The sequence below is a fragment of the Mycteria americana genome, chromosome Z (genome assembly GCF_035582795.1).
Source record: "Mycteria americana isolate JAX WOST 10 ecotype Jacksonville Zoo and Gardens chromosome Z, USCA_MyAme_1.0, whole genome shotgun sequence".
Classification (NCBI taxonomy): Eukaryota; Metazoa; Chordata; class Aves; order Ciconiiformes; family Ciconiidae; genus Mycteria; species Mycteria americana.
In genome coordinates, this window is record NC_134396.1 from 66504426 (window position 1) to 66518201 (window position 13776).

Here is a 13776-nt window from a genome sequence, read left to right on the forward strand (position 1 = left end):
ATCCAGACCCCACTGTTTTTTATTATTTTTTGTAAAAGGCTAGGGTACTGTCTGGCTAAGATTCCTATCTATAGTCAACTGTGCTTTTTTCTCTTCAATCAGGACTAGCTTACAACATACCAGGTGGAGGAAATGATCAATAGGTAGTTTATAATTACATTACATGTAGAATGTAAGGGAAATATATATATGGAAATTTTGTTTTATGTAAATGTCTTCTGAAATTTCTGTATCATAAAGCACACTGTTATTTCTGCATCAGTCCTGTTTTTGTTCTATGTTGAATCTCTTTCTATGTATTTTTGTCAAAGTAGAGGTTGCATATGACAATGCAGCTTGAAACCTGAGGAAAAAAAATTGCAGAAAATACAAATAATGTTCCCTGTTATTTCCTTTACTGGTGAACACTACAAAAGTAAAATGCTCCACACAAGGTCAGTATTAGCTATGTTTCACTACTTTTTATCACACTTCTCTCCTTGTAATTACATTAAAAAAATACAAAAATAAGGAATTTAATCAGTTCTCCATTGGGAAATGAAAATTTGCTGAGAGATCCAAAGTACATTTGCTTTTATTGTAAGACTTTATGCTATGAAGCAATTCTGACTTAAAAGGATGTTTGTCATCTTTAGATGTTTTCCTTACTTGTTATAAATTGCTATTTAAATAGGGATGGTATGCTGATATTACCATTTATCTTATTATACACATCATTTAAGATAATGCGTATGAGAGCCTGTCAGGCAGTCCTTATTCAGGGAAAACTCCTATTCTGTTTGGCAGGGATAGGACTACAAGACAAACAGAGATTTATTGTGTAAAGCAGACTGAAGTTTCACATGTGAGATGCAATCCAGCAATGGGCCTCAGTAGAATGTTCTCATGATTTTACACTCATTGTACAGTATTTCCTTTTTATTTCTACAAGTTTCTAAAATTCAGGAGTTTATTTCTAAAATTTGTTAATATTGCAAAAGGAGGGATACTATTAAAACCTGTGACTTCTAAAAACCTGGAAAAATACTTTTAAGAATATCTGTTGCCGTAGTGGTGAGCGAACGAGCTCAGTAGTCCAGCTTTCCATGCTGCCTGTGCACATCTCTCATTGTTGGTCCATTGGGGCAGGAAGGAAGTGCCTGGGTTCAGCTCTTGGTGTTCTGTAAAGCTTCTATGAGAGCTTTGTTGTATTCTGTGACTAGCTTTCTCACGTTCTTCATTATTGGCTGGTAGTCACTCTCCTGACTTTTTGTTGCTATGACTGATTAAAAGAATTAAGGAAACAAACTGCCAGTATAAATATTAGCATAATTAGAGATCATAAGGGAACCACAATACAGTAAGTTTCCTTCTGTGAAAACCGTCAAGGGTTGCAAATAATGGAAAAAACTCGAATTAGGTCTGAAAGATTTACACCAATTTACTAGCTGCCATCTCATGCCAAGCACGGTAAAAAAAAGATATTACGTGCCTGTCAGTTTTGTTTTCACATATATAGGCAATAGGTTCCTCGTGGATGACTCTGCCCATTGTTACGTTGCAAACAAAACCATTTCAAGGCACTCAGCTATTTAGAGTCATACAGTCTGGCACTTCAGAACTCCGGCTACAAAAGTCCCAGTCCAAGAAAGCAGGACCTTTCTTTCCACTAGCCCAAGCAGACGCAAAACTCTGTATAAGGGTCTGCACTTGGATAGGTAATACATTGTAGCAAGTTAAGAGGTGCTTTTAATATCCTGATCCACTTTTTCTCTTGGTTTGTTTTAGTTTTTTCTGTTAGAAAAAACAGGATGTAAGATTCTTGCTGTAACAAAATATTCCTGTAGAGCCTTCTTCATAGAGGAGGTGGCTCCAATTACATGACACTGTCCAAGACTTTTTTCAGATTTTTTCCAAGAATTAGAGCACATATCAGATATGAGAAATGGGATATCTAGTATATGAAAAAGATAACGCTATATGCAGGTCCTATATTATTATTTTTTTTCCTCTGATGGCTAGGCTATTACAGAATTGCCTGAAATATATTCTTGTGCCATTTTCTGAGACATGTAGCAATGTCCATTGTCCAACACACAACACTGGATGATATGGTCTAGTTTTGCTGTTACTTTTTACCAATTACATTTGTACTATAATCATATAACAATGATTCTATGCATCTTTGAGATTTCAGATTTTTTGTTTCCTAAATCATTTTAAAGAAGTGAATTTATTGCAGTGAATTCAAAGTCCCTAGAATACAAAATGAAAGTGCAACTATGCCCTACTTAGATCTCTACAATAACTATGGAGAATAGTACAAGGTAAGAAGAACCATCAATTCTAATTAAAAAAGCTTCAGTGCTTTTGCTAATTTCAAAAACTTCCTTATGAAAGTCACTTGCAGCAAATAAGATTTTGCTGATGTTTTGGAAGGTCTTATACAATTAGTGGAATGTAACTTTTTCATTAGCATCACAACATGAGAGACCTACAATGCAGTTCCCCCATCCCAGCCCATTTTGCAGCTAAAGCATCTCCTTGTCGTATCTTATCATATTTATCTGATTTTTTCCCTCTAATATGCAATTCCTCTTTTATTTGATAAGAAATACATTAAATGCATACAATTTATTGTTTACTTTTTCATCATTGATATTTACGGTGTTTTAAAACTGCAAAATACCAAGCAAAGTCACCATGCTATACAGATTTTCAAACAATGCTGCACTTGCTGGATAATTTCAGATAAGACTGGACAGATGTGAAGATGAGTTTTGTCTAAAACCTAATGGCAAAACTGACCCAACAGGAAAAACTCCAGACTGCAAGACAAATCTCATGCCTTAGGACCCCGTAAAATTGTTTCAGAAAACACATGCAAGTTTTGCTATATATAATGCCTATCACCTAACCAGACATTTGCAAAGCATCACCTTTCCCCTCCTCCCCTGTCTCCTGCTCCCCATTCCGTCCTGTCTTATTCTGCTGGAGGAAACAGACTTCTTCCTCAATTAATACAGTGTGTGAATTTTACTGTATTTCTTAAAGAAAAGGATACATTCCTTCATCATAAAGTTATTTTGCTCATGGTGCTGCCATTTCCTCTCCAAATTTGTAAGCTGAAAACACAAAAAGAGCCAAAAATGAAAATGGTAATTATTACACATGTACTTTATACAAAGAATCTCCCCAAAATGTTGTATCAATACCTTGTACTCTATCACCTGATAAGATCAAAGTTATTTCACAAAAAACCCACAGAAATGAGAAACAATGGCAAAATGATTTTTAAAGCTGCCAATGATTAACCTGTATATAATTTAGCACTTCATACATCTATTTATATAATAGTACTGCATGCAACTGCAGTGGTAGATGGAAAAAATCAGATGAGAATTCAAGACTTGTCATATAGGAAAATGTGTAAGCAAGTCAGAAGTAAAAAGGTGCAGGGAGATACTAATTCTCATTATACTCCATATCATTCAAATGATCTCTTCTTAAAATCAGTAAGATCTAAAATCACCAAAGATACAATATTTCCTGACACTGTCTTGGACTTTGAGCTATACAGAAGAAACTTCCTTACTTCCATAACTAAGTTTCCTGTCTGATGCCAGAAGCTGTGATAAGAACAGAGCTGCAGCAAGAAGATTGTAGGAGTGTGGGTTAAGTGCTGGCACTTCTTCAATACTTTTGGCATCAACAGGAAACTAATGTGGACATTATATCGATGGCTGCTTCCTTACAATACAATTTTATAGTATTTGTTTTTCTGATGCTACTGTTCAAGGATCTGCATTTCAAGATATGCAGATGTTATTTTTAAATGCAAAAACTGAAAATCATTCTGAGACTAAACTTCCAGTGGAAACTACGGTAATAAGTTAGGAAAATATTGCAACATTTTACTTAAAAGCTTATTCTTAAGCTAGAGGATATTAAAATAGTTGCTATATTACTCAAAATAAATCTTACAGTGAAGAATCAGTTATCTAGTGTACTGGTTCACAGCAAACATGGCAGTCATTTATTTGCAAGATATGGTATTTCTGACCGATTATCATTTTTATTGCCCCCTTTGTAGATGTTGCTACAGGCAATATAGCCGGTAAAGGAGCCCAGGTTTAAAATACTGTCTGATATATATCAGAGGAAATACTCAGTGCATTTTTATAGTTACTCCTTGAATGGCACAACTCATACAGTTGACTGCTTGCAAAATTGCCCAAACCCTTGAGATATGTAAATGCTATTTGTACTTGAAAATGTTTGATGCATGTCAACTAATCAGCTACTTTAAGATACACCTTTATTCACCCTCATGGCATTTACATTCATGACATAAAAAGCAAAGAAACAAATCCTTGTTGCACATGTTGAAATTGAACTGCCACAGCTTAATGAACCGAAGAAATGCTGTACAACTACTACTTTATATAAAATGTTTAGCATCATTATGCAAGTATCTTAACACTGGCTGTATCCATTTCTGATTTACATAATCTCTAGGAATAAGAATCTCATCTTGGTATAAAAGATTGACAATATCTGAAGTCTTGCAGACTTTGGCATGCAGCTTTGGGATTCATATCATCACCCTAGAGTTAGCCCACAATGATCATATGCTATGAGTGTCTATCTCCTCATTTAGAGCCACGTCCTCTCATCTGCTCCATAAAGTTCACTCCAGAAGAAAGTTAACTTGAACATGTACAAGTATCACCTTCAGCTTTTAACTGAATAAGAAAAAGGTAACAGTTAAAAAGGACAAAGATCTCAACAACCTGAAGCAATAAAAATCAGTGAAATGCAGAGAAAATAATAAATTTCCATTTTTCAGCTTATTTTGAAGTTATCCATTTTCCTTCTGTGCATTCAAACCTATACGCCAGTAAAGTTCTGTTGCCAAAATGACAGCAATTTATGTGTGTTTATAACGGAGGAATCAAAGCTGCTCAAGGGTTTATAAACATCTTTCCTGATTCACTTTTGAAATGTAAATGTAAATATACTCATATACCAAAGTTCCTTGGGTTTAAATAAGTCTGAACAAACCCTAAAACTTCAGTGGTCTGCAAGGAGCAGAAGTATTGGAAAAAGGGAAATGGAATTAATAGTACAGGTTGCAAGAAAAAACTTACCACCATAACTTTAAAAGCAAAAGGGATCTTACCTAATTAGTAGTGACTTTTTTTCCTGTAGTTTCTTTCTCTAAGTTGGTCCTCAAAACTCCTCAAGCAAAGGAAGGGCAAGAGGGGGATAGTTCTGAGCAAGATTAGTACAAACACTTAAACAAAGGATTTGCACAATTTTTAAGCTCAGAAAGACCTCTGCCTAGTAACTTCAAAATCCAAAGCTTACAAGAAATTTATTGGCATGATATTAACTTTTGTTTGTAAACAGAAAATATGGCTATGCATTTACAACACATAACTTTGAAAACTCCCTGAAAAGGAATAAACGGATTCCATCCATACAATTCTTCATGTGTATGAGAAAGCAGAAACTGTGATAGAAACAACTGAAGAGATAATATGTAGCTTCAGCTATACCTGAGAATGTGTCTCATTCTCTTGCAGCTCTCTCTTTAGTGTCTCATACTCTGTATTCAAGTGTTCCATTATTTTCTTGAAAGCATGGCAACGTTTTGTTAATTTTTCTTTGTCATCCTGGAGTCTCTAGTTGGAAAAAAAAACCCACAAACCAATTAATGGATGAGTTCATTTGCTGTGGGCTACAGACAAATTATTTTAATTCAGCTTTCAAGATGCTACTTTTTTTTCCTTTCAGAACTAGATCATATGCATAAAGAACTTATAAGGCTTTTCTCTAGCAATGCATGCTCTATCCTAAAGATAATACTCAACGGTTATGACCAAGTTGTAGGCTTATACCATACTCTATCAGCACAAGTGGGAACACTGATGTTAAGAATTTGTAGGAAATTTATCACATGTGAAGTGAGAAGTGCTCTAGATGGAGTTCGTCTTAGAGCAAATACATGCAGGACAGATTTTTCTTTTTTGTTTGGGTTGTGTGGTTAGATTGCTAAATTCAAACTTCCGGGTAGTCATAAGTTACAGCAGAAAAGTTCAGATGAATCACTAAAATAAATGGGAAATTTTGTGGAAGGAAGCTATCAAAAGGTATCCAGCTGATAGTCTGCTACATGTACCCAGTTAGTAAGTCACATATATAAGCAGAGAAGCATTTGGATTCATTTGCAGTGGTGTGCAAGCCCAGTTTTCAGCTATCAGTCAGGATTTCCAGTCATCAACCTGGATTCCCCTCCACTAGGTGCTCAAAACCACACAAATTCTGTATAATACAACGTTTCATTCCTTTCATTACCTTTTTCTTCTCTTCACCTGATGCTTTCAGAGCCGGCAAATTATTATAGACCTCCAACTCCATTTTTGTTTGTTCAATTTTGTCTTTAAGAGAAGCCAGTTCATCAACCATCTTGCCCTCCAAGAGTTCCATCTTCTGTAGGTCCATCTGCAGTTTTTGACTCTCTAGGTCATCAGATACACAATCTCTAATTAACAGTACTTTTTATTTCATAATACATTGCCCAGTATATAAAGGTTTATGCTATACTTAAGCAATACAAACAGCTCTTGCATATCTTTCCGATTTTGATATTCATGGGAATGTTAATGTGAATGAAAGAAAAAAATTTCATGTTCACAATCATCCCATAAGTCAGACTCCTATATTACAATTACTGCATTATACTCCATAAGTGAAGAGTAATGAAAACGTGTTGATTTTCTATATCACAGTGTGGTATTTCTATTGTTAAAGTTGTTTATAGCGTCAGTCAATTTCAAGTCTTAAAGCAGTGGCGATACCTTACAAAAAGTTGCCTGCAATAATGCAGACAATTAAAAAAATTAATTTTGTTAGGTTTTTAGCATCATGTTTTTTTATATATGTTGCTTGTATATGATAAGACTTAGTTTTATGAGGATAAATAGAGAAACTTGCTTTAAACGTTCACTCTGTACAGGAAAACACTTCCGTATCTCCACAGAATAAGAACTGTCATAGCTTACAAAATGAGCATGTGCTACAATATACAGCATTTACTTCTGACAATCTATTAAAAAGAAACAACAGAGATACGTATAATTAAAGGAGTTAGAAGTATGGATGGATTCTTACATGAAGAGAGATGTAAAGACTGAAACTGTTCAGACATGAGATGCTTAAGAGAGGATACAATAAAGATACACAAAATAAAAAATATACTTTGATCCAGTTTTGGGGATAAGTTATCCACCCTGAGTGTGGAAGGATTAGATGTGGCTAGACTTGTTTGGGATGGTTTTCTGACCTGCAGCCTTGTCACTGTATTTTCTTCATGTTCCTGAATATTTAAACACATGGCTACATAATCTTATGTTTCAGAGCTGTATCTAACTTAGAAGAATAACACAAATAATGCAGGTTTTTTTCTACATTCTAAAAGATCAGGCAAAGTGGGCTATTGGGAGGGATGAGACAGCACAAAGAAACTTCTCTTGGCATAGACTGTGTATTTTGCTTACACACTCTGATTTGTGCTGATCACCTGGAAAAAGGGTAGGAAATTTTCCCCCCAGCTTAACCAAGGCAGTATAGATCTTTATGGCAGAAAGAAGTGGATGTGCATATGTGACAGAGGGAGAGTTCACCTTTCCAAAAACTGTGGGTATGGTTTCCTTAGTGGAATTATTTGGGAAAATCTCACCTGATCAAAACCCTGTCATAGCAAGATTTTGGTACTCATCTCTCCTCTTGTCTATTTATGCCATATACTCATTTTCTAGAGTGAAATATTGGCTTTAATCAACATTTCTGGCTTATTACAGAATGCTTTGGTGATTTCCTTAGGAACCTCAAAATAAAAAAAAGACAAGCCAAGATTTTTGTGTACAATATGTAATTAACCTGAGGAACACATTTCCACAAGGTAAGACTGAACAGGTCCTGTATGTGCAAAAAGCATTTATATAAATATGAAAAATTTCCATACCAGTAAAAAGAAGGGTTTAAAAATAAAAGGTCTGGAATTGCATTGCATGTCTGTGATTCAATGTTCATGCTGCCTTCCACCCTAAAGAGCTTAAGAAAACACTTTCCCTGTGTCTAGAATATTTCATAACTGCCCATAGTTTCACTTTGAAGTTCCTGGTATTGGTTAATGTCAGATCCTAAAACATGACTGAACAGACCACAGCTCTACTTCTGTTGTTCCTACGGCACTGTGGTTTAAAAACAGACAAATGCTTAAGGACCTCAATAAATTAGGGCTTTAACATTAAAACCAGTAAAAAACAGAATTATAAAATAAAAATAACTCAAATTGGAAAGAAATAGCAGAAAACAAATTTAGATTTTCTTAAGGATTTATTTAGGCCTAATCACAGCAGTTTTGCTTTTTATATAGTTGTTCTAATATTTATATTTTGTTATTTTAAAATAATACATAGTTGACTAATAGGGATTTATTTTACATGTAAAGAGTAATAAGAACATAAATGTCAAAAAGCCAGAAGGGATTCTTAGACTGTTCTATCTATTTACTGATAAGAACTATGGTGAGACAGCAATGGGCTATTCCTACGCATTCACACTTTCTGGAGAAAAGGGAAGAAACTGGATGAGGCGAATTTCATCCTTATCCAGCAACAGAAAAAAACTCAAAACTAAAAAAACCTCAAAACTTCTCTAGGGGAAGAGACAGGAAGAGGATACAGCCCAGTTCCTTCTGATACGCCATGAAGTTGCAGCGTCTAGCAGGCAGTGTGTACACAGTAGCAAACTCTCAGACCAAACTACAGTGACCCAGGGAAATGTTTTTGGGAAACTATGCCATCAGCACTTTTGTTTACTCTTCATGGTTTCCTTTTCTTTTTTTTTTTCTTTCTTTTTTTTTAAGGGTTCTGCTGGTGGACTTTTTATATCTTTGTTATGGCAAGAAAATATGGAAATTCAGATTTTAATCACAACAAAAGAATCCTGAAGATGGCTGTGCTATAATTCAAGGGTTAGCAAGAACTTTAACTGTGCAAACTGAACATTCACTGTATTTTTGAAAGAATCTCAAGTTGTTTATTACCGTATCTGTGACTCCTTGCTTTCAGAAGTTTACTTATGAATCATTTAAATGATCTGCTGAAAATTATGTATTGTAACTTCCTTCTCTCCCCTTGCGAAGAAAGAAATATGTCTTTCAATAATGTCTCTATAGCACTATGTGCTTCCGAAACATCCTTATATTGTAATGTAATAAGAATTGATGCTTACACAAAAGAACAAAAATTCGTATTTGAACTTGTAATGTATGGCCCAGCTTTTTAAACCATGCTATAACTGCAAAATGAGTATATGCAGACAAGCAAACACTAAACGTTCAAACACACAACAGAACAATCAATTTCTGTAACATTTTGTGCATAACAACTTCTTATTTGCACGTAACTACTTTGAAGTTACAACACAGGCTCCTATTTTGAAAATTACTACCAAGTAGAGCACGTAATAGCCTTCTAACAAAATGATTTATAGTTCTTAATTCCTGCCCCTTCCTTTCAGCCAAACAAACAAGGAAAGCCTTGCTGAACCAATAATGATATTGGCAAAGGCTTAGAATTATGAGAACAATTCCACTATAAACAGTGCAAATAAAGAACTAAATAGATACTTGTTACGGAAATGAAAGAAAAACACTGTCTGCATTTTGAAATTACAGGCAAGATACTGCAGATTCTTACACTTAATTTTAAGTATTTGAGTTTTCCAAAATGAAGTAAAAATGAACATTCACTTTGAAGAATCAAAGCCTGAGAATTTGAGAGCTATTCACTGTTGTTGGCAGTGGTACAATGGTACATTGTACCACTGTACCACCATCTCCCATGGTACATACCCCTTTAAAAAAGTATAAACCATAAGTAAGTGATACCAAGAACTACATTTACAAATAATACATGGTTGTATAACTGTGGAATTCTCTATTTCAATTTATTAAACACTACTTTAAGATTGTGAAAAACATTTACTTTTAGGTGAATTAGTAAAGTCAAACTTCTAGCTCAAAGAACTTTGTACCCCTCTATTAAAATACATCTGGTTTAAGGTATATCTATGCAAGTAAGCTGATAATTTACTGATAATAGTAAGTGAAATACTCCTGAGGAATATAAATAACTTGTTACCTACAAAAGTATCAATTTGTCAACTTGCCACTGTATTTTAATATTTGGAGATCACTGATCTTGTACTTGTTATTAGTGTAACAACTCAGGTAATTTTAATTTTTTTAAGGAATTAATTTAAAAATTCATTGTGGATCTCACCTGTAATCAGATTCTTAGTAGTGCTCTGTGATTTCTGCATTTCATTTGATTTGAAAGTGAGGTCTTCCTGCATAATCTTCAGCTCTTGATTGGTAACAGATGAAATTTGTTTCATATGATTCACATTCTGTGTATTACCAATAACAATAATGAGAACATGCGGTATCTTTGAAACAACAAATGGTAACTGGACAAGTAAAGAACTATCCTGTCCTAGTACATTGTCTATTATTTGGCTTTTCTACTACAAAGACTAAAACACTGGACATAATTTGAATTGATTTATATGTGAATGATTTTCATTCTGACAACTTTTGATAAAAGATGTACAGACAGGCCAGTGAAGATGAAACAAAAATACAGCAAGTATAAACTGTGTTGCCATATCAATCTCTTCTAAAGTAAGTGTCATTGTCTAAAATATACCTTATGGTATGCCACACTGAAAGAGTTAGAAGACAGTTAAAGTGATGATATAATTAAAGTATTACTCAGCTGAAAGATTTCTATAAGATAAAAAAATCCATGGGAACCAAAAATGTTAAAAGAAAAAATGTTTTGAAAGTGCAAAAAATGGCAGACTGCAAATGGGAACAATTTCTAAAGTGTTTACACTAAATATTACACAGCAGGGTATTCCAGACATAATTTTAGTAGATCAGAGAGACAACTGGAATACTATCAGTTACTTAATAGTAGTGACAGAATACCCATGAACTGAGATTTGCAGACTTTAGGTAAACAAAATATTGCAGTAGTTTTATTTGTAGTATTCTGAAATGTTTATCATGAATGGAATAATGTTCATTATAGCAATGATGATGAGTTACAGCAATTATGCAAACATTTCTTTTATTCTCAAGTATTATCAGTATTATCACAAGTATTATCTAATATTCAAAACTCTTACCCCAGAAATTAAGATAAATAAACTACAGCTGTACATGGTTTAAGGTTTAATCCTCTGAACAGACTATTATGCAGATACTGACTGGATAATGTATAAAAAACACCATCCTTCTTTATCCATTCATTCTCCTGTTCTGTGCTTCTAAACTCCTAGCTTGCCACAAGCAGATGGAAATGCACTTACCCTGCTTGAATGCTCCAGGAGTGCAACAATGTTGGCTTCTATTTGGGCCTTTCGTTCCAATTCCTGATTCTTTGCCTCTTCAAAAGTCTCAAGAAAATCTAGAGATCAACAAACATGACAAAGAAGGCTTCTATTTGCATGGCTACAGCAGTAGCCTTTGTTGTTTCCAGTCAAAACTTTGTATTAAATTGGTAAGCCGTACAATTTCAGACAGGTTACTTTAATAGTTTATTTAAGAGCCAGGTGGTAGCGTCCTTGAAACTTGTCAACTTATGGGCTGGAATGAAAAAGAGTACAATTTTTCCAGCGACACATATTTGACTGATTAATGACATGAGGTCACCACCTTCTTGGACACTGTTTAGGTGAGGGTTGCCACCCAATGGGAAAGGAGTTTCATCACCATCATTTCTGACACCTTTCTGAATGCTTGTCCCAGCAGCTGTTGGTCTTAATTTTTCTGAAAGCTATCAAAATGGGCTACTAAATAAAGGAAACAGGTGACTTTGCTATCTCTAATAGCCTGGACTAAATGTGAAGCACTGCTAAGGACCTGAGACCAATATTCATCTGGTATCATCTCTTTCTGTATTATGTCTCCTTGCTACATCTTTAATTTATGTCCTTTCTAGTAAGTGTCCAACTGAATCTGACAAGACAGTTGTAAAGGTGGTATGCACTCTGTATTTGTGTCCTGGGAATACTACATTGTATTCCTTGTGACAGACATACTGAAAAAAATGTGCTGGACACATCCCATGAAAATCAGACGTCCATCAAGATGCCACCCAGGGCTGTAAGTTATCATCATCCCTCTCCTGCTGGGTCTCCTCCTGAAACATGGCTTATATATACAGGAGCACTCAGGAAATGCAAGAGTTTGCAAACTTTCCAGCTGGATGAAAAAGGGGAGAAGTGCTTGTTTGAGCAAGAAGGATTAGATAATAGTAAATTCAAGATGGATTATTTGGGAAGAGAGAAAGAAGACAGGAGGAACTACTTAATGGAAATACTGACAAATCCTGAAGGGATGAGGACTGACTAGAGAACTGGGGATCCCAGAGCACCCAGGATTTTTTTAAAATACCTAATTTTTAAATTCTTTACTAATAAAACATTTATAGATAAGAAAACTATTGAAATATCTGACATCATCTGCAATGCTGTCCATGAAAGAGTTAACAGAGAAGCTTCACAGAGTACAGCTTCTAAAACTTTTAGAGGGGAAAAGGTGCATTATTGGAGCCAGGGGACAATGCTAGGATACTACAAGGACTACCTCTGAGGCACAGATTTCAGGATGAAAGACACTTGGAATTCTTAGAGGTCAATGAATGGCATTAGACAATACCTTTGTAATGTACACAGCTGATTGCTAAAAATAATGACTAGTTCTGATGCAGATTCAGTTGGCTCAAAAAGTTGAAATAAAGTTTAGGTCCACCCAACACAGCCTAGTAACTGTAAAGAACAGTACTTGGCAAGAATGTAAGAAGGTTTACCTTTTGCCAACACTGCTGTGAACTAGTAACCAGAAACATAGTTAAAACCAAAGCTTAAACAGCCTGCAACTGAAAAAAGCTAGTCAAGTCCCAAGTGCTGAATAAGACCATTGCCAGGTCTGTTTTTCTACAGTACCCAGGCTGCAAATGAAGCTACCGTTAGAAAGGGGAGTTTTGTTTTCTCTCTGTGATGTTCTTTTCCTTCAGAGTGAACTTGTCTTGTTTTGTCTTAAAGATAGCACAATTATACTTTAATAAGAGGAGCAACAACAGCCCCCAAAAGAGCTCCTTCCTCAAAGGGAACTTAGTGGATATTTCATACCATCTGTTGCTGTGAAATACAGACAGGAATTTTCTACACTAAGAAAATATCTGAGCACCACAGAAGTAAGGGAAAGGCCGTAAGGAAAGTAATGGTATTGAAATTCTTGCTTAATGTTTTCTCTTTAAAACATTGGAGCTGTTCTTTCTTTTTTTGTTTAAAAAATTAAGTGGGTAATTTTTACAAACAGAATCACTCAGATAACCTAACACAAAACTTTCAATCACATTTAACTGTTTAGTGCTCTAGTAGTGAGCAAAGGCTTCATTAACATCTGTCTCTTGTCGGGGTCTGAGCCACTTCTTTTCAACATAACAGATGATGCCATGGCCTTTGATGCATCTTAGCAAGAGGTCTTAAATAAGTTGATTGCAATATCTTGATAAACCTATTTATATGCTTCTAAGGAAGCTGTAGGCAATGAGGATATTGAATCTTCTACAGCATATATGTAGGGAAGGCACAGGAATGAAATAAAAGCACCTTCATGAAAGAAAAGCATTCTCACACATTCAAAAATATGAA

General features: G+C 34.9%; 1 protein-coding gene across 3 annotated transcripts in view; it reads right to left on the bottom strand.

Annotated features, from left to right (window-relative positions):
• Positions 1-556: 556 nt before the first annotated feature.
• IFT74 (intraflagellar transport 74) overlaps positions 557-13776 on the bottom strand; it is a 40531-nt gene continuing 27311 nt past the window's right edge. For 2 of the 3 annotated variants that reach the window (XM_075527239.1, XM_075527240.1), the window contains exons 15-20: positions 11428-11525; positions 10335-10461; positions 6340-6503; positions 5541-5666; positions 3044-3104; positions 557-1261 (exon numbers count right to left, since the gene is read on the bottom strand). In XM_075527239.1, the coding sequence (XP_075383354.1) occupies positions 1146-1261; positions 3044-3104; positions 5541-5666; positions 6340-6503; positions 10335-10461; positions 11428-11525 (692 nt within the window). In that variant the 3' untranslated portion in view covers positions 557-1145. The remainder of the gene's footprint in view (positions 1262-3043; positions 3105-5540; positions 5667-6339; positions 6504-10334; positions 10462-11427; positions 11526-13776) is intronic. The other variant, XM_075527241.1, reaches the window with a different exon arrangement.